The sequence below is a fragment of the Thamnophis elegans genome, chromosome 3 (assembly GCF_009769535.1).
Source record: "Thamnophis elegans isolate rThaEle1 chromosome 3, rThaEle1.pri, whole genome shotgun sequence".
NCBI classification, from domain to species: domain Eukaryota; kingdom Metazoa; phylum Chordata; class Lepidosauria; order Squamata; family Colubridae; genus Thamnophis; species Thamnophis elegans.
Window position 1 is genome coordinate 44,349,461 of NC_045543.1, and position 27,251 is coordinate 44,376,711.

At 39.6% G+C, this 27,251-nt stretch overlaps 1 protein-coding gene across 1 annotated transcript; it reads right to left on the reverse strand.

Annotated features, from left to right (window-relative positions):
• Positions 1-477: 477 nt before the first annotated feature.
• On the reverse strand, positions 478-27,251 carry MFHAS1 (malignant fibrous histiocytoma amplified sequence 1). The gene is made up of 3 exons (XM_032213189.1): positions 23,559-27,251; positions 6,838-7,113; positions 478-5,116 (listed from the first exon to the last, which is right to left on the reverse strand). The coding sequence occupies exons 1-2, from the start codon at positions 26,866-26,868 to the stop codon at positions 6,983-6,985; spliced, it is 3,441 nt and encodes a 1,146-aa protein (XP_032069080.1). The 5' UTR covers positions 26,869-27,251; the 3' UTR covers positions 478-5,116; positions 6,838-6,982.

A 27,251-nucleotide genomic window follows, 5' to 3' on the forward strand; every position in this document is an offset into this window, starting at 1 on the left:
TCTCCGAGGGTGGCAGCTCCCCTCAGATCTCTGCATCAAAATTAGCACTGTGAAACAAGCACACTCTTGCCTAGACGTTTGGGATCCTGATGAAGCATGTAGATATTAGTTTGGTGTGCACTTCAAGTAGCCTTTAGTTAACAATCAGCTGAGGGCTCTGTTTACAACCTCTGTTTACAAATACCATTTTCTACCTTTTCCTTTCCAAGATTGCAGATCCCATCAACATAGCTTTGAGAAATAGCTTCTCGGAGAAACAGCCTTGAAGTCCTGGAAAGCAGAGAGCATGAGGATAAGCAAGCTGAGGAGACCACTTGCAAAGGGTGAAAATCTGATCCACATATCACTGGCAGAGCCAGAAATAGCAGCCTTCCTTCCCAGGAACATCACCTTTGATCCAAGGGTCCCTTTGTCCACTTCCAAAATTAATGATCCTATCATCTCAAAGTTGTGCAACTAATACCTGCTATTTGTGTCACAGCCAAATTATGAAATAAACATACAGGTGAAGCCGCTTGAGTGATTGTGCATCCTGGAGAAAGCACTTATCCAGGGGTAGAGCTCAAGAATTGGTTGCCCTATTTGTCAGAATGCTCTCCAGAAGCATTGAAGGAAATTGTAAGACTACCTGGGTTTCTCTCATAGCAGAAGATAAAAGAAGAAGAAAAAGAGCTATTTTTGTTGTACATCAGAGTAGGTAGGACCAGAAACATTTCACAAAGTTGCTCTCTTTTTCTTTAAGGAGATGCAAAAACTACCTCCTCTTGACAGAGCAAGTGAAACAAGTCAAAACTATGGATACTCTCTTCCAATGCAAGAAAAATACATTATTTCCAGTCACTTAGGCAATTATAAAATTACAACTAATAGTAAATATTGTTACTGGAGGAATAAGGGAATAAGAAAGAATTAAGCAAAGGAAAAAAAACACCCTAGTAATAGAATGAATCAGCCCATTTTATTTCTTCCTGTCCAAAGAGCTGTAGTTGAGATGACCAATTTCAAGGTCTCTGGTTTGAAAATGGACCTGTTCATTCCTGAACGCAGGATGCCTTATCCCCACCTAGCTATGATGGAAATAATACCCCTAAATTTCACTTTGCTTGAGAAAGATTTTTGACTCAAGCAACTTAAAAAAACCCACTCCAAGTTACCCTATTTTGATCTGGTTCTGGGGTGATGCCGAGGCAAAGACCAACTCTATTATTTAGTTTTGTTACTCACCTTGAAGATTTAAGATGGGGTATAAAATGATTAAATAAATGAAAGCTCTTTTATATATTCACTCGCCTTCTGCTATTGCTTACAATTCTCCTTTTTTGCTCATTTCATTATTTGACTAAGTTATTGTTTCTCGACTGTGGCAACTTAACTCTGGACTTAGTAGTTCTTCAGTATACTGTAGTGTTTTCAACTTTTAAGAGACAATATGTTACGCCTACCTCTGGCCTGATGATTTTCTAGAGAGATGCCATGCTAATCTTAACCATCAGCCAGCAGATGGTAGAAGGTATCATAATAGAAGAAAGGGAAAGAGTCTCAGATGCCAGTACAAAATCTCCCCCTTTTTACTCTATTCGGTGTTAAAAGAGCCATTTCCATCTTGGCACTCTGCAAATGTGTAGATAGTGGCTACAAATTAGTAAGAAATCTCTCCCCCCCACCCGGCAATCAATCCAGGTGGACTGTCCACTTATCAATTGGTAAGGGGTAACTGAAACAAACTGGATAGTCTAGCACAAAAATAAATGTGACAATTATATTTCTTTTCAGATAATCCTCAAACAACATCAGAATAAGAATCAGGCCAAACTTTTCAGGCGTTGGTGGGAGAGGAAGGTAAAATAAATGGGATACTTTTAGAGTCTTAAGATACTTGCAGCCTGTGATCTTCTGCCCTGAATTCAAACCTCCTTCAAAAACCAACAATCAGTGTCCAATATTCTTATTATCCCAATATGCATATTATTTCAATATAGTAGTTGCAATAATGAGCAGGGGCAATACACCAGTTTGATGATGGGACAGTAGAAAGAAAAGCTCAGTAGCTTTTTCTCATTGCTTAAATAAGATTTATCTTGTTTGCCAGATACATACTGTATATCTAGGTTAAAGTAAGCAAATGTCAAAGTGTATTCATATATATCTTGAAATGAAATGATTTTTTGCTTACAGTTAAAAATACTGAGAACTTCCAGGCCTATTGTTTATAAACATGGATTCTGTCCTACTAATCAAAATTGTCAAACAGGCAGCTACAGTTCTGATGATTCGTTAGTGCTTATTTATTTACTAACTAGAATGGACTTGAAACTTTTTAAAGCTGGATATGCAGTATGAAGAATAATAGTATTCTTCACGTATACCCCAAACCCAGCATATTCATTATGTGGATATTTATAAAACCAATGGACAAATTTAACTGTTGGAAAAACAAACATATCCAATCATTTGAGGAAAACAAATCAAGTTAAACATTTGGGCCTGCCAATTAAGCGGCACCAATTTCAGTGTGGCGAAAAATTAGCAATTTAATCTCTTGTTTCAACTGACAAACCTACTCTAACATCAATTCACCTCTATGAATGATTCTGTATTACTGAAACAGGTCAACTTTTTTCATAAATACATCCAGAATGGAATTTTCTTGGCTATTCTTAAATCTTTTATTGGAAAATCAACCTGATATTCATTTGATTTCTGGAATGAGGGAATGAATATTACTTTGGATGTCCTCTTACTTCTGTTTGAGTTTTGTAATTGCTTTTTTAGGTGCTTCCAACTAAACCTCCGCATTAGTGCATCACTATAATTCTAAGTAACAATTTGTGAACAAGTATGCAGAGGGAAAAGTCTATTCAGCTCTTTTCAAATTTATTTTGCTTCTGTGATGGTGCTAGTGAGTATGACTCCAGGTAAATGGGAGAGAAGAATAATGTTAATTATTTCTTATTTTAAACTCAGTCCAGCAGTCTAGCCTGCTGTACAATTTTACTTGCTGCTGGCAAAATGAATTCTAAAATTAAATAAAAATGAAAGGAAGCAGATAGTATGTGCAAATTAGGCTGGATGCTATTTCAGTGACCGGCATTTCCTGGATTTTCACATAGCTCAGCAACCTTTTAAGAGCTGAGCTAATATTAAGGCTAATTCAAGCAGGCTTCTAAAAAAAATGACCATGGACAGATGGATGTTCTAAACAAAGGAAAAGAGCCAAATGAGCAAAAGAAAGAATGTCTCCTTAATTGCCAGGCCTTTTGCAGGAAATGCCAGACCAAATCCAAGAAACTGAAAAAGTAAAAAGTGGGAGGGAGGGAGGGAAAGGAAGAACATTTCCAAAAAGGGTTGCTCACAACAAATGGGCCTATCCTGAAAGGGATTTATAGAGCTTTTAGAATTTATAATCCATACAAAGCTAATCCCAGATTCTGCAATGTTATAATTCTGGTATACTAAACTTTACTCTGCTTTTGCTGCCATCCCACATAGTTAGAATCAGATTTCAAATTAACTTCCAACCAATCCAAAAGGAATTGCAACACTAGCAGAAAGAGACTGAAATGAAGACAAGAAGTAATAAATCTGGGAAAAGTAGGCGTACAAATTAAAGATATCTGAATAAATAATAGTATCTTGTGGCATGCTAATATTCTTCAGAACAAGTTAAGAAAGATGAAGAAAATATTGTGCCATCAGGCAAATCTTTTGTTTCAAAGTACTAATTTCTACCCAGCAGAACAGGAGAAGACCCATGACTGTACAGTAGAATTTTTCATTGGTTGACAACAGGGGAAAGTTCAGTTGAAAATCAGTGACATGGAAGGAGTTCACCTACTTTTCATTTCTAAGTTACCATACCTTAAAAGTACATGGCAAGTAAGAAGAGGTTTGGAGGACTATACATGAAGTTACATATGAGTTTTGCCTTCACAAGTAGCTACCTTGCATATTCAAGCTTCAAATGTCTCCATTCTGCTAAACTATCTATGTAGGGAGCAAGCCTGTTTATGGCAAAATAGTGAGATGTTTTTATAAACTGAAAAGAAAAAAAAGAGTGCATTCTCTCTTTTCCCAGTTCTTCCTTTTTAGGCTGTTTCTGTGAAAGCAACAGGAACAATTTTGCAGATGTTTACCTTTTGCAAATTTATTTGCATGGCTACATTAGGTTATTTGGCTGTAGGTATATGAAAATAAACCTAGCTTTTTGGTTCAGGAATTCAAAGGAACGTAACTAGTAGTGCTTAACTAAGGCTGAGGGAACTCCAAAATCTGACTTGAGCTCCCTGATAACAATTTATCCAAGACGTGTTTTTTTCAGTGAAAATTCCATGATGTATTGAATTTATATAAGGATCATTGAGACCATTTATGTCATCATGATGACTGTACTTGTGGGTGAAAAGGAAGATTGTTGGTATTTAATAAATTCGGCTCCATTAAATTTATATAATTCTGCCCAAGATTATCTCTGTGATACCTCAGACAATAAGTGAGGAACAGGTGTACATGTGTACATATTTAATTTCCCTATATCTCTTGCTGTACTGCTATCCTTGTGCACAAGCAACAGCTAGTGCTATGATTTAATAGACGGCATGATTGGGGTGAAACACACAGGAGAACTAAAAAGATATCCCACAGACATAATAGAACTGCCCAAGCACCATTCTGACAGTCTGTCTTGGCTTCTAAAGATATGGAAGAAGTGAATAGATGCTAGACTTCTTGCCTGCTGGAGAGGCCAACTGAAGCTACCAGTGATAAATTCAACACCTACCTGCACAGAAACCACCAAAGTTAACAACAATTCCTTTTCATTAGATATTTCTTCAGGTACATCTAATAGTACATACATTGAGAAAAAGCTTACATTCGTGAGTCCAAACAAGTGCAAAACACAGGTCAATAGTGTTCTCAGCGAACAATGGTCTTGGTTCTTGTGAGAGCCTTCATACTGCAGGGTAATCAGATTCAACAGTAGATCAGGATGATGATGCTTTCTGTTTCTTCTGAACATATCAGTCCAACCCCAATCGGTGAAAAGGATCAATTCATGTAGATTGCAGATTTGTGTCCACCCCAATGCACAGCCTTCAGCACACCTGCTCTCATTAATCTGTATGTTAGAAGAAGGCAGAACTGAAGTATCAAAGTTTGCAATGTTTATGGATATATATATATATATATATATATATATATATATATATATATATATATATATATATAATGTTATATTTATGCTGATAAATAAATAAATATATATATATATATATTCAATTACCTTATTGTTGTCAGAGCCCCAAATAAAATAAATGACTGTAATAAAATTAAGAACAACTAAAGAAAACAGGCATGTTTATTCTTACTAAATCAGATCAACATCTATTAAACTGAGCAACTAATATCAACCAAATCTTGGGTATCTTCAGGAAATCCACACACAGAGCATAATAGGAATAGCCATTCTTTGTACAAAGCTATTGTGGTTGATCTGCTTTCTGTGATCCTTAGTGAAGCTAATCCAAAAGAATAACAGAAGGGAGTTGTGGTTCAGTATTACTCCTATGATCATAAAATCAGTCAGAACTAAATGCTATTATGATTTTTTTTTAATATAGCCTCTTTCTAAAAGAAAGGTGACTCTGAATTTAAAACATTGTCCTTCCTCCATTCAAAGGGGATTTTATATACTGAAACCAATTTATCTGCCTCCATCATCTTGTTCTGAAGTAACAGAATTGAAAGGAATGAGCCCTTCCATTTTAAATGCAAAGTATTAAAAAGTCATCCTTTCAGGTAAATACAATCCACTTTACACATTCAATATTTTTTTATTAGAATAATTATAGCAATAGGACCACCTAAAATACTCGTTATCAGCAGAAACTTTGTTCATATTGATAGTCAGACCTGTTCCAGGTAGTTAGTAGAGAAACTTTTTTATCAATTAATGTTTGGTTTAAAAAGTATTGCTTCACTATAGGAATGACTATATAAGTGAAGACTGGGGAGGTAAACTTTTGAGTGATCACAGGCCAAAATTAATGATCATGGCCTTTTGGGGGCTGCAGAAAATCTTTCAAAGACATGTTGATGTCTTGGAAAGAACAAGTTTGAATATTAATTCCCTCCCTCTTTTTTCCAGGTATTTAAGGGTGGGAACAGGAGCAAAATAGTCAAAAATAAGGATGATTAAAACCCTTGAAAAAGTGACACAAGGGCTGTATACTGGCAGTAACATTTTGGATTGTTCTAGGGGGACTGTGGGAGGTTGAAAACAGAAATAGGAAGAGTTCTCAATTTCTGGAATTACCCTGCTTTCATTTCCATTCTTATTTTGGGAGGAAAAAATAACATTTCCTACCAATCGTATTGGTGCTAAGGTACAATATCTGAAAGTAGTTGGAACTGTAAATGTTAGAATGCTATATATGGCCTGTTGGATACTCATTTCCTAACTCAAACTGGTTAAATATGCTTTGGAAGATATTGGGAAGAATTTGCTTAGTTCTGCAATTTTTTATACTAGTATTCTCTAGATACATATACAAATAGGAATTGCTTCCTCTGACACGTCTAACTTATAAAGGTGACTATGAATTACTCTCTCAAAGAGTTTACTCCCCAGGCAGTCAATGTTTGCTCAGATTATGAGCTGTGGATAGAATCCAAAGCACAGGAAGCATAGAAATACTACAATGTGTACCATAAAGTATAAATTTCAAAAAAATAAAATTAAACCACTCTCATAAAATTCTGATAAACCCTACCTCCCCCCCCCCCCCCGATTTAACTTTAGTGTGTTTCCCATTTGCAAAAGAAGCAACCCCACTATACCTTTATTTCCCAAGATGTGATATTCAGGCCCCATAAATAATTAGATCCATCTCTGGGTGGTACTTCTCCGAAAATGCTTAGCAAGGGTTTAAGGGGCATTTGCTGTGTCCTTATAATAGGGGCCAAGGCAGGCGACTTCCAGCAGTCACTTGGAACAAGGGCTGATCACTGTTGGAGTAGGGGGATAAACCAAAGCCACATTCACTCGCTCGTTACCATTCTTCGGACAGATGATCTCAGTTACTCCCTCTGGCCTGGGCTGACTTAGCAATTCTCCTGAAATAAAGGGAATAGAATAAGCTAATATAACAATTTTGAATTTAGATTTAGATTCACAAAGGTGGTAAATTTCCAGCCAGCTACAGGAACATGTAATTGAAATGTAATTGACTAGTTGAAGATGAATATAATAAGAAAAAATTACCCAATATAATGACAATATTGATAAAATCAGATGGCTAAAGAATTATAAATGTCCTTGATGAAAGTTAATATGCATCATTAACGCTACCTTTACATTACTTACAGCTTTGTAAACGCCAGATATATTTTCCTTAATTGTCCATTTTTGCATGAGGAAATACTAGAAAGAGACTGAAATTCAGAAGACATAGAGATGTGCTCCCTAAGACTAAGGTTTCAATAAATAAACTATAATTAATAGATATAAAAAATCTGGAGGCAGACAAAATTACAGACTCACAACTTTAATCTTTCTCAATATAGAGATTTCTTAGATATTAAAATATAGTGAATTTGTATGAAACAATCCCAAACTACTAGACTAGATCAAGGTCTATTCATGTCAATGTTTATTGAAAGTATATCAGCATTTGGCTATTTATGTAGTACTATGTTACACAAACATAAAAATAGAAGTCTATTTCTACAACTCTCCCTCAAATCCCTGGCTGAATAAGTAATTTGCGACAGAATTTTGAACAATACATTAAAATATTTTAAAGGGTGAAAATACATAATAATATTTATCTTCTGATCAGGGAATAACTTAGCTGTCTGAGCATCTGTGCTATTTTATTTTTCATTTTATCTATTCTACATAATTCCACAGCATGACAGAACTTCTGCCACAACAGTAAGAGACACTGGCCAAGTGAATTAAATAAGCCACATGCAATTGATAAATACATGCAATCATGTGTCAAACTATGAAGATGAAAAATAAAACTTAATCAGCTTGAAATACATATAAAATCAGCCTGTGACTCCATCAAATGGCCACTGCCAAGTGTTAATATGTTCTGCATTCTCATTTTCTGTTCTGCTCTGACTTATGTTAAATTGGCTTTCCAAATAAACTGAGAATAAAAGCTGACAAAAGTTAAAACTAGCAATCCTGACACAGTGTCTCTTCTTGAGGCAGCAAAACCTGCAATTCCATATTATGGAAGAAAAACCCACATATGGAATCTGGACTCAGGTTCCCACAACTCTCAGCTGTTTTTTTAAAATAAGATGCTGTGCAAAGTGGATTTAAGAGATGCAAAGATAAGCATTATAGCGTACAAATGAAAAACCACAGAAATCTTAAGAAAGTTAGGTGAAACGAGATTGTGCTCAAGTAAACAATTCCAAACATGATAGGAATGTTATCTGAATGGAAAAAAATAAAACATTAATAATCTCTTGCTTTACTGAATTAAACCCCAAGTGAGAAAATATACATGCTTTACAGATCAGTGTCACAAAGTCAGGTTGCCCGAGCAAATTACTGACTTCTGTTCTTCACAAAGTAAAAAAAGGGAGCGGGCTGTGGACCTATAAATGCATTAGTCTTCCTTACTGACAAAATCTCTTCCATTTAGAACATAATAGCATTCTTTCAAAGGAATGACACACTGCACTGAAAACCTCCCTCTGGCTGCTACAAACCATTTCATAAACTTAAGAGATCATTTCAAAAAATCTCTTAGCATGTTTTTTAAGGCGATTGCCGGGGCACCTATCAAACAGGTTGACAAAGGAGGGAGAGTTGTTATCATGAATAAAGTGGATTACAGAATAACAGAGTTGCATGGAACCTTGGAAATCTTCTACTGCAACTCCGACTAGAATGAATGTATGAGGAGTGTCTGTTGTTTTTAAATTGTTTTGTCGTTATGTATTTTTTTTTATATTTCTTGTAAGCCGCCCAGAGTCCTTTGGGATTGGGCGGCATATAAAAACTCCAAATAAATAATAAATAAATAAATAAATAAACCCCCTGCTAAAACAGGAGACCCTGCACCATTTCAGACATATGATTATCCAATCTCTTCTTGAAAATTTCCAGTGATGGAGCACCCACAACTACTGAAGGCAAGCCATTCCACTTATTAATCATTTTAACTGTCAGGAACATTCTCCTTATTTATGGGTTGGATTTCTCCCTGATAAATTTCTTGCAATCGTTCTTCATGTGTTTAGCCTCCAGTCCTCTCAATCATCTTTGTTGCTCTTTTCTGCACTCTTTCTAGATTGAGGCACAAAACTAATACACCTCAAAATTAGGATGCAAAAACATCTCCAAGGATAATTGTCAAAATTATCCTTGCACAATAGTGCATGAACAACATAGTTAAGTACAATAAATGCAAGATTCAAATTTAGTTCTATTGCTATTATGACTGCATAGCCAAAATTCTTTCTGTACTGCCATAACTCCCACTGCCTTATCACTGAAACTTGTCACATAAGCTAAGAATGTTTATTTTCCAAACTCCAAAATTAAATAAATGTAAATAAATCTAAGTACGAGTAGTCCTCGACTTATGACAATTGACCCCAGAATTTACATTGCTAAGTGAGAACTCTGCTAAGTGATTATCTAATTTTATGACTTTTCTTGCCATTTGTTAAGTGAATCACTGCAGTAATTAGTAATACGATTAAATGAATTTGACTTCCCCATTGACTTTGCTTTTCAGAAAGTAGTAAAAGATGGTTCTATCACCCTGAGACACTGCAACAGTCATAAATATGAACCAGTTATCAAGCATTTGACTGTAAGTCATGTGACCATGGGGGTGTTACAATGGTCATAAGTGCAAAAAAATGGTCATAAGACACTTTTTTTCAGTGCCGTAACTTTGAACAGTCACTAAATGAATTGTTGTAAGTTGAGGGCTACCTTTAGTTTTAATGACCAAAATGAGTGGGGTAGATGCTTGCCTCCCATTCAGAAGGTTGAGAGTTTAATACTAAATAGCAGCAGATATTTGTCTTCACAAAGAAAGCATTGGATACAAAGAAAAAATATCTGCTGCTAATTCTGTGTGGTGTCAGGAAGAGCATCCGGCCAGTAAATGCTCAGCTCCATCCAGTTGTTTTGACTCTGCCTCGAATTAAGGGATTACAGGGTCTTGAAAAGCGAGATTTGATAGTAATTTGGGTTGTCATTTTGAGACCACCTGCAGTTTCCCTAAGATAGTGATGGCGAACCGTTTTTGGCTCGCGTGCCATAAGTGGGGTGGGGGAGCGTGGGGGGGGGTCGTGCGTGGCCATGCCGCACCCATATTGCAACGCACGACCCCCCCATGTGCATGCATGCATGAGCCGCGACCCCCTCATTTTTTGCATGCTTTTTTCGCCCTCCCCAAGCTCCAGAGGCTTTATAGGAGCCTGGGGAGGCAAAAGCAGCCACGGAGGTCCTCCAGAGGCTTCAGGGACCTTCAGGAGGCTTCCCTGAAGCCTCCGGAGGACTAAAAATGATCTTCTGGTTTGCTCATAGGGCCGTTTTTAGTCCTCTGGAGGCTTCAGGAAAACTTCCTGAAGGTCCCTGGAGCCTCCAGAGGGCTTCAACCATCCCTATGAGCAAACCAAAAGTCCGTTCCCGAACTTCCGGTTTGCCCATAGGGCCGGTTTTCTGCACTCCGGAGGCTTCAGGGAAGCTTCTGAAGCCTCTGGAGGGCCTCCGGGAGGGGCGGGGGGCTCTTTTCACCATCCCCAGGCTCTTATAAAGCCTCTGGAGTCTGGGGAGGGCGAAAAATGACTTTAAAAAAAAGGCTGAACTTAGTTGGCCAGTGCGCACATGCATGCTGGCCAGCTGACAGGGCAATACCTCATGTGCCCTGACAAATGGCTCAGGTAGCACGCGTACCATAGGTTCGCCATCCCGGCCCTAAGACTACCAGTGGTCCCAAGGCCAGATACATGGAACTAAAGCCTTGGCTTCTCTGCCATAAGAGACCTATTTTCTCTTGAAAATGAAGCTAATTGTGAAAGAATTATATAGGAACTAAAGCTGTGGATAAGATACTTTACCACAAGTATCTCTCCTCAAAAAAGTCTATCAGTTTATCAGGCATACTTGGAGCTTTCACTTCTTTGAAGTAAAGAAAGATCTTTAGTGGGTTGTTCACAACTGTGTTTAGTTGTTCACAGAACATTTGCTAGCAGTTTACATTCTCCCTCCTGCACTTCACATTCTGAAAATCTGATTTGAAACGTTGGGAAATTCTCTGAAACATCTGGTGGCATCATGAGGAGAGAAAAGCAAGGCCAAATCCCATTGCACAATTGGAAGCTCACTTGCATAACATTCAACGTAATTCATTCAGTGTTTTAGTTCCAAAGAAATCTGTTCCTAGAGAACTGCATTAGTGCTTGTCCTAGCTTGTTTTTACATAACATTATTATTATAGCAAGCTTTTATATCTTGTTTCAACTGAATGTGTTCTCAGCATTTTCTTTTTCTGAGCCAGAACATCTACTAGTTTAATTTTGTATTCCTTTTATGTTCATCAACTGAAACACTTGTGGTTTAAGAAGAACATTGAATTGACAAATGTCTTTTAAACAATTGGTTCATAGGGAAATTCATTATAGTTGAGTTCTCATTAATCTATTAGATCAGTCTGGACTAATGCTAACCTACCACATATTTAAGAAAAAAATGTCTAATTTCATTCTAGTTGTCTTCACTGCCAGTAGAATATTGCCTTCCAATAGCATTCTTTCTTATATATAAAGATATATTTTATATTATATATCTACATATCTGCCTACCATTTTTCCACATAGTTTGACAATTAATGCTGCTACAATTAAGTTGGTGTTGGCATCTAATTTTACAGTATTTGTTATTTTTATGGAGAAAAAAGAAAAAAAGAGTAGGAGAGTTTCCTTTTTACAGTGTTTACATCCATCCAATTTTTGCTCATAATGTTCTTGATTATTTAAAGGCAAAAATTTGCCTTGAGAAGATGCTTAAATAACTCTCGGTTCAGGGTTCTTCAGACAGATCACTTAATGAACATGATGAAGGGGATTATCCCAGGGCTGTCAAACTCGCAGCGCATAGGCCAGATGTCTCACACTCTGGCCATGCCTACGCCTGGTTTAGCGAAGGGGGGAAACGTTGTGATATGTCACATGATGACGCCGTGACAACCCCTGGTTTACTCTAACAGTCTAAGCCTCCATCAATTTGGTTTCCTGTAACTACTATGGAGAGAAATGCCAGGTATTAGCATGCTATAATGCAACTTCTGAGCAATATATACTGCTCCAAACAAAATAGGCGCACTTTCTAAAATATTTAAAATATATTCTGACCCCTGAAAATGGGATAAAAATAGGGTTCTTGACATGAGAAACACATATGGCTCACTTCTGGTTTAGAGAAGCTCATCTATTCAGCTGCTACCACATCACACTAAACTGTAATGTGGTTTGTCTGCTTTTGACATATCCCAATGTGCAAACTCAAGCAATGTGGTTGGTAAGCCATAATTTATGCCTTAATCTCATCTGTGAACCAGACCACTATGGCCATTTAACAAATCATGGTTGAAACAAATAACGGCTTGTTACTGTATGTAAATTATCGACTGTATAGATATATGCAACAAATCAAATTCAAATTTAAAAGATGGAGTACAAAATTAAGAGTAAAAAAATGGTCCAAAAGTAATTGAAAAGTAATTTTGTTTTCTGCTTTCAAGAATACATGTACATTATTTAATTCCTACTTTTCAATATGGCAAGCATTCAATTCTGACTTACTATTTTTGTTTTGGTTTACTATTTCTATTAAGCCAATAAACCATACCAGTTGGGGCTAATTGAGGTTGTAGACTAAAACATGGAGAGGGATTACACATAAGATACAGATATAGTAATTTCAGGAAGTGTTATACAAATGAGTATCAAATAAATAACTGAAGCAACTTAAATAGGATGTACAGCACCAATTTATTCTTGATGTTAAAGATAAAAATAAGCTTTTTACCAGACAGACTTCCCCTACATAGTGTACTTTTAGGCTCCCAAAAATATTCAGGTATTTGTAACTTTGAAATACATACTTGTGTGGTACATACAGATTAAAATATATGTAATAACTGCAATTAATTCCAAAATATTTCCTCACAGAGCAGACTGTGGCTTCTTAACTGGAAGAATGGTTCGATCTGGTACCATTGATACCATTTTTATCTAGTTGGGTAATATAATGTCTGCAAGGAAACAACCAAGCTCAGAGAGCATCAAGGACCCCACTATTAGATTTGGAGTAACCTGCCAAGAAGTTGTGTGGATATTTTGGACTTCAGCTTCATCAGCTCCAGAAATAGAATACTAAGATATTATGGGAGGTGTAATCCAAAACATCTATAATTATTTTGCCTATTCTTGAATCGCTGCATAAAACATTTTTGTTACTATCAGGATGCTGTATTTCTCTGGGAAAGAACAGAGAAGTAATATAAACAGCCACAGTTCCTCATAAAAGCTTTTTACTAAAGATGTTAATGTGTTCCATTATTCATGGTAAGGATATCAATCTATCTAATGGTTTTCAAATGGATGGCTTAATAACTGTTCAAAAGCTGATCAAAATAAACAATTTACCATTATCTTCTCGGATCACAAATCTACCCTCTATAATCTGTGGTTTCTGTTTGCATATCACAAAACAAGCTTAGCAACAGGGAGCAGATTTCTTTTAAAATAAATCTAATTAGAAAACCCATTTATCTACTGGTAATGGCAAAAGGATTAGTGATGTCAGGCATTACACAATTGCAGAAATGAAATCAAAATAACTCCAAATTATCTCTTAGAAAAACTTAGCCTATACTGTAATCAATCATACCTCATTCACGATAATGTGGATGAATAATAATACTGATTCACAATAATGAAAGACAAAGTGGGCTGGTACCAACATAGCCCAGGCATCCTTTTTACTGCCACTCTATAATCTTTTCCCACCTTTTAAAAAAACATTATTCTAATATTTTAAAATTAAATAAAATGATATACTGCAAAGAAAAACACCATATTTAGCTAAAGGAATGTGTTTTGACTCCACAAAGATTCCATTAGAATAATTCACATTCTTGTAAATCTTTTTTTCATGAGTCATCTTGTTCCCTATGATGCAAACAAGGTCTCCTGTGGCAACCATTTTGTGAATGTGCCTACCACATGCGCTCAATATTTCAAATATGCTAGTTGAAACAGGTTACCTACTCCTGAGACATGTGATTTGCAACCGATGGAAATAAATGTAAAAGAATGTTATACGTTTTTAACATTTCACCCCAGAAATGAAGACTAGGGTCCTGAGAGCCACTTTAGGTTAAATTTCCTAGAAGAATCATAGTCACTGGTGCTATTTTTATGATGACAAGATCAACATTATCAAAAATTTGTATTAATCTATCATTAACAAGGCATTTAATATATTTCTGTTGAAGTACAATTTGTCTGTGTGAGACTCTTCACTGGATGTTTCTTTCTGTTTTATAAAGTCCCTTTCCCAACAAGCTGCAAAATATTTTCTCTATTTCATTGTTAGCCTTGGGATGAAACAGCTTGATTCTTGCATTTTGGAGATCAGCTGAACAATTTAATTCCAATAACAGAATAACTTTATGGACCTATTCATTAGGAATAACAGATAGAGATCTTATAAAGATGGAGTTCTTTCATTTAAAACTCCAGCGAGCAAACAAAGTTTCACAGTAGCTTTTCTGTTAGAAAACATAATGCCTTTTCTGTTGCTTTATGTAAAGATTCAGTTCTGAAACACCACAACTGATGTTAATAATTTCTCTTAATTTTAATGCTTTTCAGTATTTGCAGCAAAGTAGGAAAGTCCGTTTTGAGTTAAGCCCAACTCCTACCGGCTTCCTAGACAGGCTACATATGGTTTTCATAGCAGCGGTATGGATGTGTTTTTGCTTTCCCCGTCTTCCAAGCTGATTTTTCAACTTCTCAGTCTAATTTATGGCTTTGGTTATATTCATGAAATCATCAGGAGCTGTGTTTGATTCAAAGGCATTTTTTACCTTGACCTGTAGCTATAGCTACATTTAAAATATACCTGCCTGTGGAAAATTAGTTGAACAGAATAAAGGCCAAAGTGACACTTTCCTGTCTTCTGATCCTAAGGCTAACTAATAGATCTAACAGATTCCAGTGTGGTTTACTATAACATCTTAGTACAAAATATCATTTTAAACAATCTTGTATAAAACCATGTGACAACCCAGAATTTGAATAAAATTAATATTTCATGATAATTTTGTAGGCCAGTTTTGATATGATAGTAATTCAGAACCCTTCAGAGAGGCAAATTTTCATCTTGTGACTGGTGATTGCACTTTTTATGCTATTTATTTTTTCAGAGCCAAAGGAATAGGACAGTAATAGTATGATATTCATCAGAATTTTCTGTCCGTTCATTCTTTTTCCTAGTTTAACTGTGGATAGGTTTTTTTAAAAGGATATATTTAAATTATTTTTTCACTTATTTTCCCACTTTTTTGAAAGCTAATGCACAACTGAAATAAATGGGGAAATTGCAATTTACGCCCAATTTTTCAGCAATGAAGTCTTGGCTATATGAGCTATCAAAAAGGGAGTTATAAACTATAAGTAGTGCTCAGATCACAACGGATCAAGGGCACCTTGATTTAATTCCTTGCTTAGCTTACGCTGGAATGAAGATCTCTACTTCTTACTATCCTAACAAGGTAAAATAGAGATTGGTTTGTTTCGTCACTATCACTAACAAAAGGAATTATATGGGAACAGTTGGACTGCAGCCAGCTTAATTTGCTTGCAATAAGAATTCTGAATTGGAATTCCAGAATTTCAAAATACTGGATCTCAGTGTTTCTTGAATTAATTGCTATTGGTTGGATGGGATTAAATTTATACATTTCAAGATATTCACAAGAGTATGTTTTTAGGCCTCTTCTCCACACTCCTGGCAGCAGGCTTTCTTTCAGATGGGAAGAGATATTACCACCTGGAACACTGTGGTCCCTGAATTGCACTTTTTATTTTTATTGGTTGTAGTCATCGACTTACAACCAGAATTGAGCCCAAAATTCCTGTTGTTAAGTGAGACATTCGTTCAGTGAGTTTTGCTCTTAACAGCTATTAAGTGAATCACTGCAGTTGATAAATTAGTAACCTGGTTGTTAAGTGAATCTGGTTTCCTGTTGACTTTGCTTGTCACAAAAGGTGATTACATGACCGTGGGATACAGCAAAGATCGAAACTGCAAAATGATCACAAGTCACATTTTTCAGTGCTGTTGTAACTTTGAACGGTCATTAACCAACTGTTGTAAGTCAAGAGCTACCTGTATTGTCTCTGAAAGAAGGCTAAGAGGGAGCAACAGTTCACTGCTGCAGCCACTGTTGGGGGAATGATGAGCAGGGAAGAGGATTCTTCTCCCTTTTGCTGCCTGCCCGCCCCCACCCCTACCAACCAAGGACAAATCTTCAGCTTTTCCTCAGCTCTGCTGCACTCTTTGTCCCATGCTACTGCAACATCCAGTCCAAGCGCAGATTCTTTCAAATGTGAAGATAGCTCTGCTACTGTTGGGAGTGTCAATGACATATGATAGTAAACAAAACAAAAAGGGGGGGGAGGGTCAGCAAAGATAGTAAAAGCAAGGGAGGTAAAGGTGGCTAGAGGACAGGGAGACAGATAGGAAAAGGAAGAATGGGCAGACGAAAGAGGTTGTTGTGGGAAGATCATTGTGATGGTAGGTGTTGGGTTGCAACACAGGGGTTACCGGTGGGAGTAATGACTGTGTGGAAAGTTTTCCAATAGGTGATTATTCCCTTGGAGATGCGGAAACTCAAATTTGGTGTAGTGGTTAAGCATCAGACTAGAAACCACCTTTGATGTGAAAACAACTGGGTGAATTTGGCCCAGTCCCTGTCTTTCAGCCCTAGGAAGAAGGCAATGGAAAACCACTTTCAAAGTCTTGCCAAGAAAACTGTAGCAATGCATCTAGGCAGTCACCCAGAATCAACACTGACTTAAAGGTGCTCACTCAGACCTTTCCTTGATTCTAAAAACTTGATTACATGGGAGAGTGTGGTCTTTCCAGCCAAAGGAAAAATAGCCATGGAAGCACAGAGCAGCCAGATAGGTGACAGCAATCATGCAAGAAGTCAATTGGAGCCTTAAAAGTATCCAATCTCCCTCATTCTTCCTATGCACAACCCAAAATACTTGCATGAAGAAAGACTTGTTCCAAGAACCGAGGTGGTGCAGTGGTTAAATGCAGCACTGCAGGCTACTTCAGCTGACTGCAGTTCAGCAGTTCGGCTGTTCAAATCTCACCGGCTCAGGGTTGACTCAGCCTTCCATCCTTCCGAGGTGGGTAAAATGAGGACCCGGATTGTTGGGGGCAATATGCTGACTCTGTAAACCGCTTAGAGAGGGCTGAAAGCCCTATGAAGCGGTATATAAGTCTAACTGCCATTGCTATTTCTCATTAAAACATTTTTGCTGAATCACCATCTCCAATGCCAGGGTAGGGAGATATAAGGATGAGCTTTCAGAATCAATTATTTAATCTAGAAGCAGGAAGTTAAAAAGAATTCCCAATGACTCTAAACTAAATTAGCTTAATGAGCGTCACTTGGAGCCTGTACAAGTGAATAGTGTTTGGGAAATATTACAAGGCTGGAATACGTACGCATTCTTCCTGTAGCAGAAAAGCAAATAGCAATTTCCACACTGTTTCAAGAAGCAGTTAGCAAAAAGATCAAAGACTCTCCATCCTAATGAACTTACCAATAAATGAGGTGCTGAATGACTGCTAGGGATCTGACAGCTAGCATTATAACATAATAACCATCACACACTTCACAAGACTTTCTCAGAACCACCCATCTAGGTTTAGGTTTATTGGACTTATATGCCGTCCTTCTCCCAAAGGACTCAGGGCAGCGTACATAACATAAAAACACATATTACAAAAGTTAAAAGAAAGATTAAATAGAATATTAAAAAAACCTAATAGACATTTACAAAGAGATTTAGAAATTAAATTAAAATTAACAATTAAAATTAATAATTTATTTTATTCAGGCCAGGCCGGCTTGCTGGAAAAGCCAACTTTTTAGGGCACACCGGAAGGACCGGAGGTCGGGAATTATGTGAAGCTCCGGGGGCAGCTCTTTCCAAAGGGAAGGCACTCCCACAGAGAAGGCTCTCCCCCTGGGAGTCGCCAGCCGACACTGCCTGGCCAAAGGCACCCTGAGGAGGCCAACTCTGGGATCGTACTGGACGGTGGGAGGCTACTGGGGGCAGTAGGTGGTCTTGCAAGTACCCTGGGCCTAAGCCATGGAGCGCTTTAAAGATCATAATTAACACCTTGAATCGCACCTGGAAAACAACGGGCAACCAGTGCAAGCCGCCTAAAAGGGGTGTAACATGGGAGCACCTAGGTACCCCCATGACAACCCACGGGCCGCATTCTGGACCAGCTGGAGCCTCTGGGTGCTCTTCAAGGGCAGCCCCATGTAGAGAGCGTTACAGTAGTCTAGGCGTGAAAGGACGAGGGTGTGAGTGCTGTGAGAAACTAAAGTCCTTTCTCTTCACATAATATGGATGACAGATGAGATAAGAGAGTAGTTACTTTTTCAGGATAGCTATGCTCCTTGTTTCTTTTAATAATTCACCTTGTACACTAGAGCAGAGAAGGGCATCCTCTGCAGGTTCAGAAACTGCAGTTAAGCCTCTCAAGGTTTTAGAGGGCTACAAGAGATCATCTACTGATACAAAAGGATGTCCCAAAAGGGATGGTCAAATTTTCTTTGGGTTTTATTTTGGTCTTTCCAGGTACGTAAAGGTGAAGTTTGGAAAGCAGGAAGCTTTGGGAAATAAGTCATTTGGATTTCCGTTCTGCAATCTTACAGCCACTTCATTGCTGAATTTTAAGTGAACAATTTCATGGCATTAAGAAGAGATGCAAATGTGATACTGGGATGCTATATACAGACAGCATATTGCTTTACCACACCATAAGAGGTGTTGTATTCTAGGAAATTGACATGTACAGTTAGGCCTTGAAAATAATGGATAAAAATGATCCTGGACATCTCAAATATGATATCTCACAATATTTTGATGTGATGACCTCAACTTTGGGATGCTCTTTTGAATGTTTCTTTGTCAGCATGGTCATAGAAACAAAATTCCTATTCAATGAAAAACTAACCATATCTTTGGCTACTGAGATGGGCAGCATATAAATTTAATACATACACCAACCACCCCCACTGATACACACACACACACACACACACACACACACACACACAATCTCCATTGGGCCATGTCAAACCCCAGAAGTCTACATTCAATGACTATTCACATATACCTGTTCCATTAGATAATCCCATTTTAATGTGAAATTAAACAAAATCCTAAAAGTGCTATCAACATATTAGGAAGTTCTTAATCTTTTTGCAAATACAACTGAGAATGAGAACTGATACATCTTACCATGAATAAGCCCTATGTTCTAGTTTACACAGCTACCAAATAAAGAAATGTGAACTATTAAATGGGATATATTCTCATGAAAAAAAAAATCCACATTTATAGAACCACAGTTCTGCATCCTCGCATTGTCTACAATTAAAAAAAAAACAAAGATTACAAAAACAAAATTTAAATTATCACTGTATCCTTCAGAGTTATTTACCAAAAGCACATACAAGAATAGCAATGATAAAATACCATGCAATAACATTTCTAGCAAGGTAAAAACATACCATTTGAACAAAGTAAAATCTGCTCAATTCTTTTCTTCTCCATCTTAATGAAACACATTTTCAAGTACTTGAATGGCCTGAAATGATCAGATGTTTGTCTTGACTTTTTGCCAGCATATTATGTTCTGTTTCCCAAAAATACTCTTGGTGTTCTGATTCAAGTCTCCATTACAAATCCAAAAAGTACCAATCATGATGTAAAAGCGATAGATTCAAGACAACCCATTATCAGAAAATCAGTTTGTCATACTGTACTGAAAATTTAGAGTGATCATCACACTATGTCATGTCTCGGGTATGGGGGAGGGAAGAGAAGGTTTATTGGCTCTCCTACTCAAACAATTAAAAAATGGGATAGACATAGCATTTTGCAATTCTTCAGAACAATGACTCACAGTCTTACTTAATTTATGTTCAGAGGTCTTCACAACCATTTCTGAGATTCTGGAAGAGGTTAAGCTAGAAAAAGGAATAATTCATGCCTCAGTGGCTCCCTTTAAGGCCTATAAGATAATGTAATCTTGGGCATGGCTGAGAGCTGCAAAATATGTGATATTGCCTGGTTGTGCAGAGCAAAAAGCTTTAATATTGTGGCTGATGATGCCTAGCATAAGGCAATGGCAGCATTGATGGTATACAGTGCTTTTATACATTCATACATTCGTATTTACCTTTTGCCCCCAAAGGTGTGGATAGCAAGTATCAGCCACTAGCATACTATCTGAATGTATAATGCACACTACCTCCAGCCTCAACCAGGAAATGGTACCAGAATTTGCCTTAGCTTTCTCTTTGGGTTTCTACTTTGATCAACTAAAGTGTTTGTGTGTGTTTTTGTGTGTGTGTGTGTGTGTGTGTGTGTGTGTGTGTGTGCCAAACCCAAATCAGTCAATGATGACTTTTGATAGTCATGGAATAGAATTACTATGTTTGAACAGAAACGTTCCATGCTGAACCATGTGCCCAAGATGAGCATGATCTGTGAACTGCCCCTTAGTAACTGCAAGCTTATACTCCTGCCTATAAATTCTATATATTATGTGGGAAGAATATACAGGCCTGTTTAAGATTTCATCCCCATGATAGGAAAGAAGAGGGTCCATCTGAAAGCCATCTTTCTCTGTAGTAATTCCCATACTGTCAAAGGCACCACACCTTAGATATATCTGTTGCACTTTATTTTGTGCTACAATGCACTTAAAATAATTATGTCTGGCTCTTGGGGAGCCACTGGTCTGCTTTATGGGTAGAGAGCTCTTAGTGCAAATTGCCAATATACAGAGACTGGAGAAATACAAAAATATTGTTAAATGAATAAACATCAAAATCATTAGCTATTTATATTGGCTTAGGAAAGCTATGCAATGCTTTAGAAGTGTATACAGAAATAGATTTTGCACAATGAGAGCACACAATGAGAAAGTATAGTAATGGAAATGCTGGATTAGGAGATGTGAGAACCTCATATGGTTTTCAATGAGAGAAAAATAAGAGGAGAGAATGTTATGTATAATACTTGAGTTCCTGGATGAAATGCTAGATAGAAATCTAATGACTATGATAGGTATATCATAAATCCATAAACAAAGCCTATATTGAGCATGTTCAACAAACTCTTTCAAGATATGATCAAATTTCCAGAAGAAAAAAATAGGCTCCACTTTACTTAATGGTTTTAATTTTTCCCTTAACGTGCAATTTAGATGAAAGTCCTGATGAGATATGTTTGCTTCCGTTATACTGTTTGAAAACCAATTAATATTGCTTTTTTTTAACATTTTGAGGCTGTTTGCTTTATGAGCATTCAAAAACATTCAGAATTATTTTGCATATTATTCATCAGGCCTGTACAACTTATGACTGCCTGAGGTGAAAGCAACAAGCACACACCCATCCATTTACACACAGAGAAATTAAATGGGGAGTCAATCACATGGTGACACTGGAAACAGGACAAGCCACATGGTAGCAATATATAAAGAATTTGTTTTAGGCACGAACATATAAAAAGAAGTATTGGGGAATAGAAGAAATTTCTAATTGATGCCCATTGCACAAGGCTTGGATCCATAAACATTATAGGCCTATTAAGATGTAGAGTAGCAACACACACACACGCGCTGGGGAAGGGAATAACCTGTATACTTAATTGCTGTTTCCTGAGTTAATTAAATTGGCTGGGTTCATACAATGATTCAATACAACGAATCATAAATTAAACAGCAATGTTCCCCACAACCTTGCCAACCATATTTTAACTCAACATATTGTGCAAACACAACCATAAACAATTTGCAGAAGCACCTGTAAAAAGGATATGGATTCAGCGGCAATCAAAATGTGAATAATGCCTGGAAATGAATACTCACAGAGCAAAATAAAGCAGCATTCAGGTTGCATTCTACATTCTACATAAAGTTTAGAACCTTTTCTCACAGTGCTACAGCATCTACTCAACAAGAAAGAGTATATTAATGATTACTTACTAAGCAATAATTTACCACAGCAATATAACTACTGAATACATCAATTAGAAGTTACCAAAACTATTTCAGGGTTATTTTGGGAAAAGATAACAGATAGCCATTTACACATATTCTATTACATACTGTAGATCCATTTGACATTTGGTAAGGTAATATAGATGCCAAGCTATAGTGCACAAAAATTTGAACACTCTTCATGTTTACCTACTTCACTGTGGACCAATTTCAATATATAACTACTATAGGTATCTATATGCTATTATGTCAGGTAATACAAAAAACTTTTATTATATTTCTACAATTTACAGAGTCCTTCACTTACAACCTTTCATTTAATGACTGTTCAGAGTTACAATGGCACTAATAAAAGTGTCATGATCAGTTCTCACACTTATGACATCGTCCTCACAGTCACGGGTGATCAAACTTCGGGTGTTTAGCAATTAGCATGTATTTATAATGGTTGGCACATCCCAAGGTCCTGGGATTGTTATTTGCAACCTTCCTAGTGAGCTTCTGACAAGCAAAGTCAACGTGGGAAGCTAGATTCACTTACCGACCACATGATTCACTTAACAACTATAGCAATTCGTTAATCAACTATGGCAAAAAAGATAGCAAAATGGGACACAACTTTAACAACAGAAATTTTAGGCTCAACTGGTCATAACTTGAGAACCAACTGTATTAGAACACTGGGAAGTGCTGAAATTCCACATCTGAATTAAGTAAATTTGCCTGTACAGAGCATCAAACCTACTTTTGGATATATTTTTCTTCTTTTTGCAACAATGGGACTATCATGATGTAATCCTCTACATATTCTTGCTAGGCGGGATTTTAATCAAAAAATTCATGCAGATATGTGGTAAATGGCTCCCTATATCTACCTTTTTACAGGCAACTACCTGCACTTATTGGCAAACTGTAATCTAAACACTGCAGATTTAAACTTTGGCAGCACATAACTGGCGGAATGCACAAAAGCATAGGAGTTAATTAGATGGAAAATAACCAGGAAATCCCAAGACTGTAGATTTGACTTGTATATTCAAAAACATCCCAGAAAAAGACAACTGTGAGACACTTTTGTACCATTGCCAATAAAACAAGTTGGCAGTGCCCATATATGAATTAGGAAACTGAACTCAATGCAAAGGAGACATTATCTTGACAATCAGTTAAAGTTTCTTACCTGGAAAGGTATGTGGGTGGGGTGACCCTCTTTTAAGGCACTTGGAACAGAGGACATGCACACTATAGTATAAGCCTGGCCATTCTTGAAGCAGTACATTTAGTTCTTCCACCAATGGGGTTATGGCTTGCCAAGCTGTCCATATATTTGGTAGAGATGCATGGCTAGCAATAGACAATGTATCTGGTTGTTGGGTGCCTTTGGCAGGCCTGTAACTTATAACTACCGGCACTTTCCCTCTGTACGCATAGATCTGATACTTTCCATCTGACCGCTGAACCACATGGCTGTTAATCTGCACACTGTAGCGAGCAAACAATCCAGGGGGAAAAATAAAGGGAAAGTTGTACTCAATCTGCAGCTGTTCTGCCCCAAAAGACTGCCCACCCAGGGTAGTACCATTGATCCATGCCTCTGCATGAGGCATCTCGTTCTTCACATAGCAGGGGAACTTGTACCACGCTGTAGCTCCATTCAAGGGTTTTGATTTGGGCTTGTTAACCCCGTAACAGAGTCCCATTTTTTCTAACAATTCCAGCAGAAGCTGCAAGTCCTCTCTGCTTTGGATGTGGGGCTTGAGAAGCAGATGAATAACATGGGCAGGGAGAAGGCCATGAAGCAGAAATCCTTCCACATAGTGGTGGAGCTGTGTGGCCTTCATCTCATCCATATGGGTGCTGCTGAGCAGTTTCTGGAGCAATACTGAGGCATCATGCTGGCAGAAGACATTGAGAATGTCAATGAGCCTGGGCAGATTGTGGAAAACATATTCTCGTAGGGTCTGGTGCTCCTCAAAATACAGCAGTTTGCCACTCTCATGCAAGTAGGAAAGTGCACTTTGGAGACGATCCTCAGTCAGCCCTGCCTGCAGGCCAAGTCGAGCAGAGTCCCACCAGCTTAGCCACAGCTGTTGAGCTTGGGGTTGGAAGTGCAGCTCCTCCAGCATCTGCCAGGATCTTGGGAGAACCCGGTGCAAATTTGGAAAGATGTCTCTATGCTCTGCCACTGAAAGGAGCTTCTCTCGCAATCGGCGGACCTGAACACAATCCCAGCAGCTTATAGGTAAAACTGGGGAGAGGATTTGTGGACGGTGGTTGAGCAGATATTGGAACTGAGCTTTCTTGCGCCGTAGATTCTTGTCCGATACCCCATAGAAAGCAACATGGGGGCTAGAGCAGCGCAAATCAAAATCCTGCCCCAGAGCTTCATCCACCTGCCGGGCCAAAATCTGGAGGCCTTCATAGTCACATTTCTCCTGCCAGGCAATCTGGCGGTGGATGTCTAAACATTTCTCCTCCACCTCCCGTTCAGGACACAGGTCTGCATGTGTTCCCACCATACATACCACGGCATGAGGCACCTTTGCCCCCAGCCAGTGAAGAAAGTGTCCCACAGAAGGATAAAAACCTTGTGGCATGTAAGTGCTCAGATTTACTACCAACACATACAGGGCTCCAGGAGAGAGGAAGAACGGCTGGATCACATCGTAACTTGGGTCTCCTGCTAGCTCATATACAATGAAGGTTAGACTTCTCTCCACATCTGCTGTCCAGTCTACCACTTCAATACCTTTGCTGCTGCCTGGCAACCCTGTTACATGTGAGCCTGGAGGCCTCAGGGGATAATTCCCCAAGCAGGTTTCTCTATGTATTTTAATTGATGGGGACAATGGGATATCATCCTGCTGCTCAGCAGCAGAGCCTCCTGCCTGGGTCTGACCAATAACTTTGGGGGACTGACTGAACACATCCCTCTTCTCAGTGGAGTTATACCCTAAACAGGAACATTTCAGGGGTGAGACAGACAAAGGGGAAGCCTTGGGCTGTTCCACAATGGGAAAATGGTTTGGCTGTGCTTTTGGAGACAGAGGTTGGGGCAGGTCTCTCAGGGGTTGTATGAAGCACCCCCTGCTTTGGGTTCTTTCAAAATTTTTGTTAGCTGAACCAAAAGATGACTCTACCTGCTCCTCTTCCTCTTCCTCCATGAGGCACTTTCTAAGCAGAGTTTTGCCTGCATTTTTCAGGCCCATGAGGACTAGTTTGAGCCGGGGCTTAAGGGCAGGCTGAGAATGAGCCAGTTCCTTCTGGTAGGCAGCTATGTAAGGGATGCCTTTCATACAGACCTCATAGGGGGGTTGGATCAAGGGGTTGTCTTTGATTTTCCAGAGACTCACACGACTGAGTTGGCCAAACCCCTCTGGAAGGATGGCGATCTGATTTCCCTGAAGTACCAGTTCCTCCAGCTGATGAAGCTTGACTATGGAATCAGGCAGGTAGCGGATGCGATTGTTGTCCAGCCAAAGCGTGCGGAGTTGGCAAAGCTGGCAAAGTCCAGCGGGCAACAGGGTAAGCTGATTGCGACTGAGGTAGAGCTCCTCCAAGCCAGGAAGGGCCAGCACAGCTGCTGGGAAATCAGCCAGCAAGTTGGATGAGAGGTTCAGCATTTTGAGACGCTGCAGGCTGCCAAAACCAGCAGGCAGGACACTCAGGCGGTTCCCATCCAGCATGAGGCTCTCGAGGGTACCCAGCTGGCACAAGCCCTCGGGCAAGGCCTCCAAGCCAGTGCCACTGAGCCACAGGATTTTCAGGTGCCGAAGACATGTGATGCCCTCCGGAAGAGACTGCAAGAGTCGGTTGCCAGAGCAATCCAGCTCTTCCAGGGCGTCCAGCTCCAGCAGCGGTTGAGGGAAGGCAGAAAGCTGATTGTGGTCCACGTCCAGGGTGCGGAGCTGTCGCAGGTGGGCCAGGGCCTCAGCAGGCAGGTGGCTAAGGCGGTTGAAACTCAGATCCAGCTCCTCCAGCTGTCGCAGTTCGCCCAACCCGCTGGGCAGCGTCCCTTCGCCTCCCAACTGGTTGTGGCTGAGGTTGAGCTTACGGAGCCCGCGCAGGAGCGCCAGAGCCTGCCCGTCGTCGCGCAGGCAGCGCAAGCGGTTGTGGCTGAGGTCGAGTTCGGCCAAACGGCCCAGGTGCCGAAGGGCGGCGGCCGAGGGCAGATGAGCTAGTCGGTTCCTCCGCAACGAGAGGACGCTCAGGCTGCTGCCCACGGCAGCGCACAAGCCCTCCGGCAACTCATCCAGGCCGCGCCCGCTCAGGTTCAATGCCTCCAGCGGCGAGGTCGGCGGCGGCGGCGGCGGTTGTTGTTGTTGCTGCTGCTGCGAGGATTTCAGCTTCGGCGGTGCCTCCGGGCCGCTCTCTCCCCGGGAGCCCAGCTCTAGCTCCAATTGCTGGAGGTTGCTCTGCAGCTTCCTGGCGCGCAGGGCGGCGTCTCGCCAGAGCCGGGCCGCCTCCTCCGGACGCTCCATCTCGGCCATGGCGCTACTGCCGTTGCGCTTCTAGGGCGCAGCGAGACGGGAGTAAAAACGGGCCCGGGCACCTTCGGCCCCGACCGTCTTCGTCCGTCTCCTCCTCCTCCAAGCCGGACCGCGCCGCACAAACCTGGCGGGGGGCTCCGCCGCCACGCTCGCCATGGAGAAGGCGGCGGCTTCGGCTACAAAAGGCGCGCGGCCCCCGAGAAGCCCCGTCTCCTGCGCCTTCGCCGCCGCCGCACCCAGCCGAGCATCCTTTCTCCCGGGCGGCCGCTCCCAGCACAAGGCGACGCCGGTGGATGCCCTAACTGGGACTGAGGAGCCGGAGGTGGTGGTGGCGGCGGCGGCGGCAGCAGCTGCCGCGGAGGAGCAGCGAGAGCAGCCGTAGC

Excerpts from the sequence above, each read along its gene's own strand:
- MFHAS1 (XM_032213189.1), bottom strand. The coding sequence starts at position 26,868 with ATGGCCGAGATGGAGCGTCCGGAGGAGGCGGCCCGGCTCTGGCGAGAC. Across the intron at positions 7,114-23,558 it reads CCACCCACATACCTTTCCAG|GAGAATTGCTAAGTCAGCCC; the intron begins GTAAGAAACTTT and ends CCTTTATTTCAG.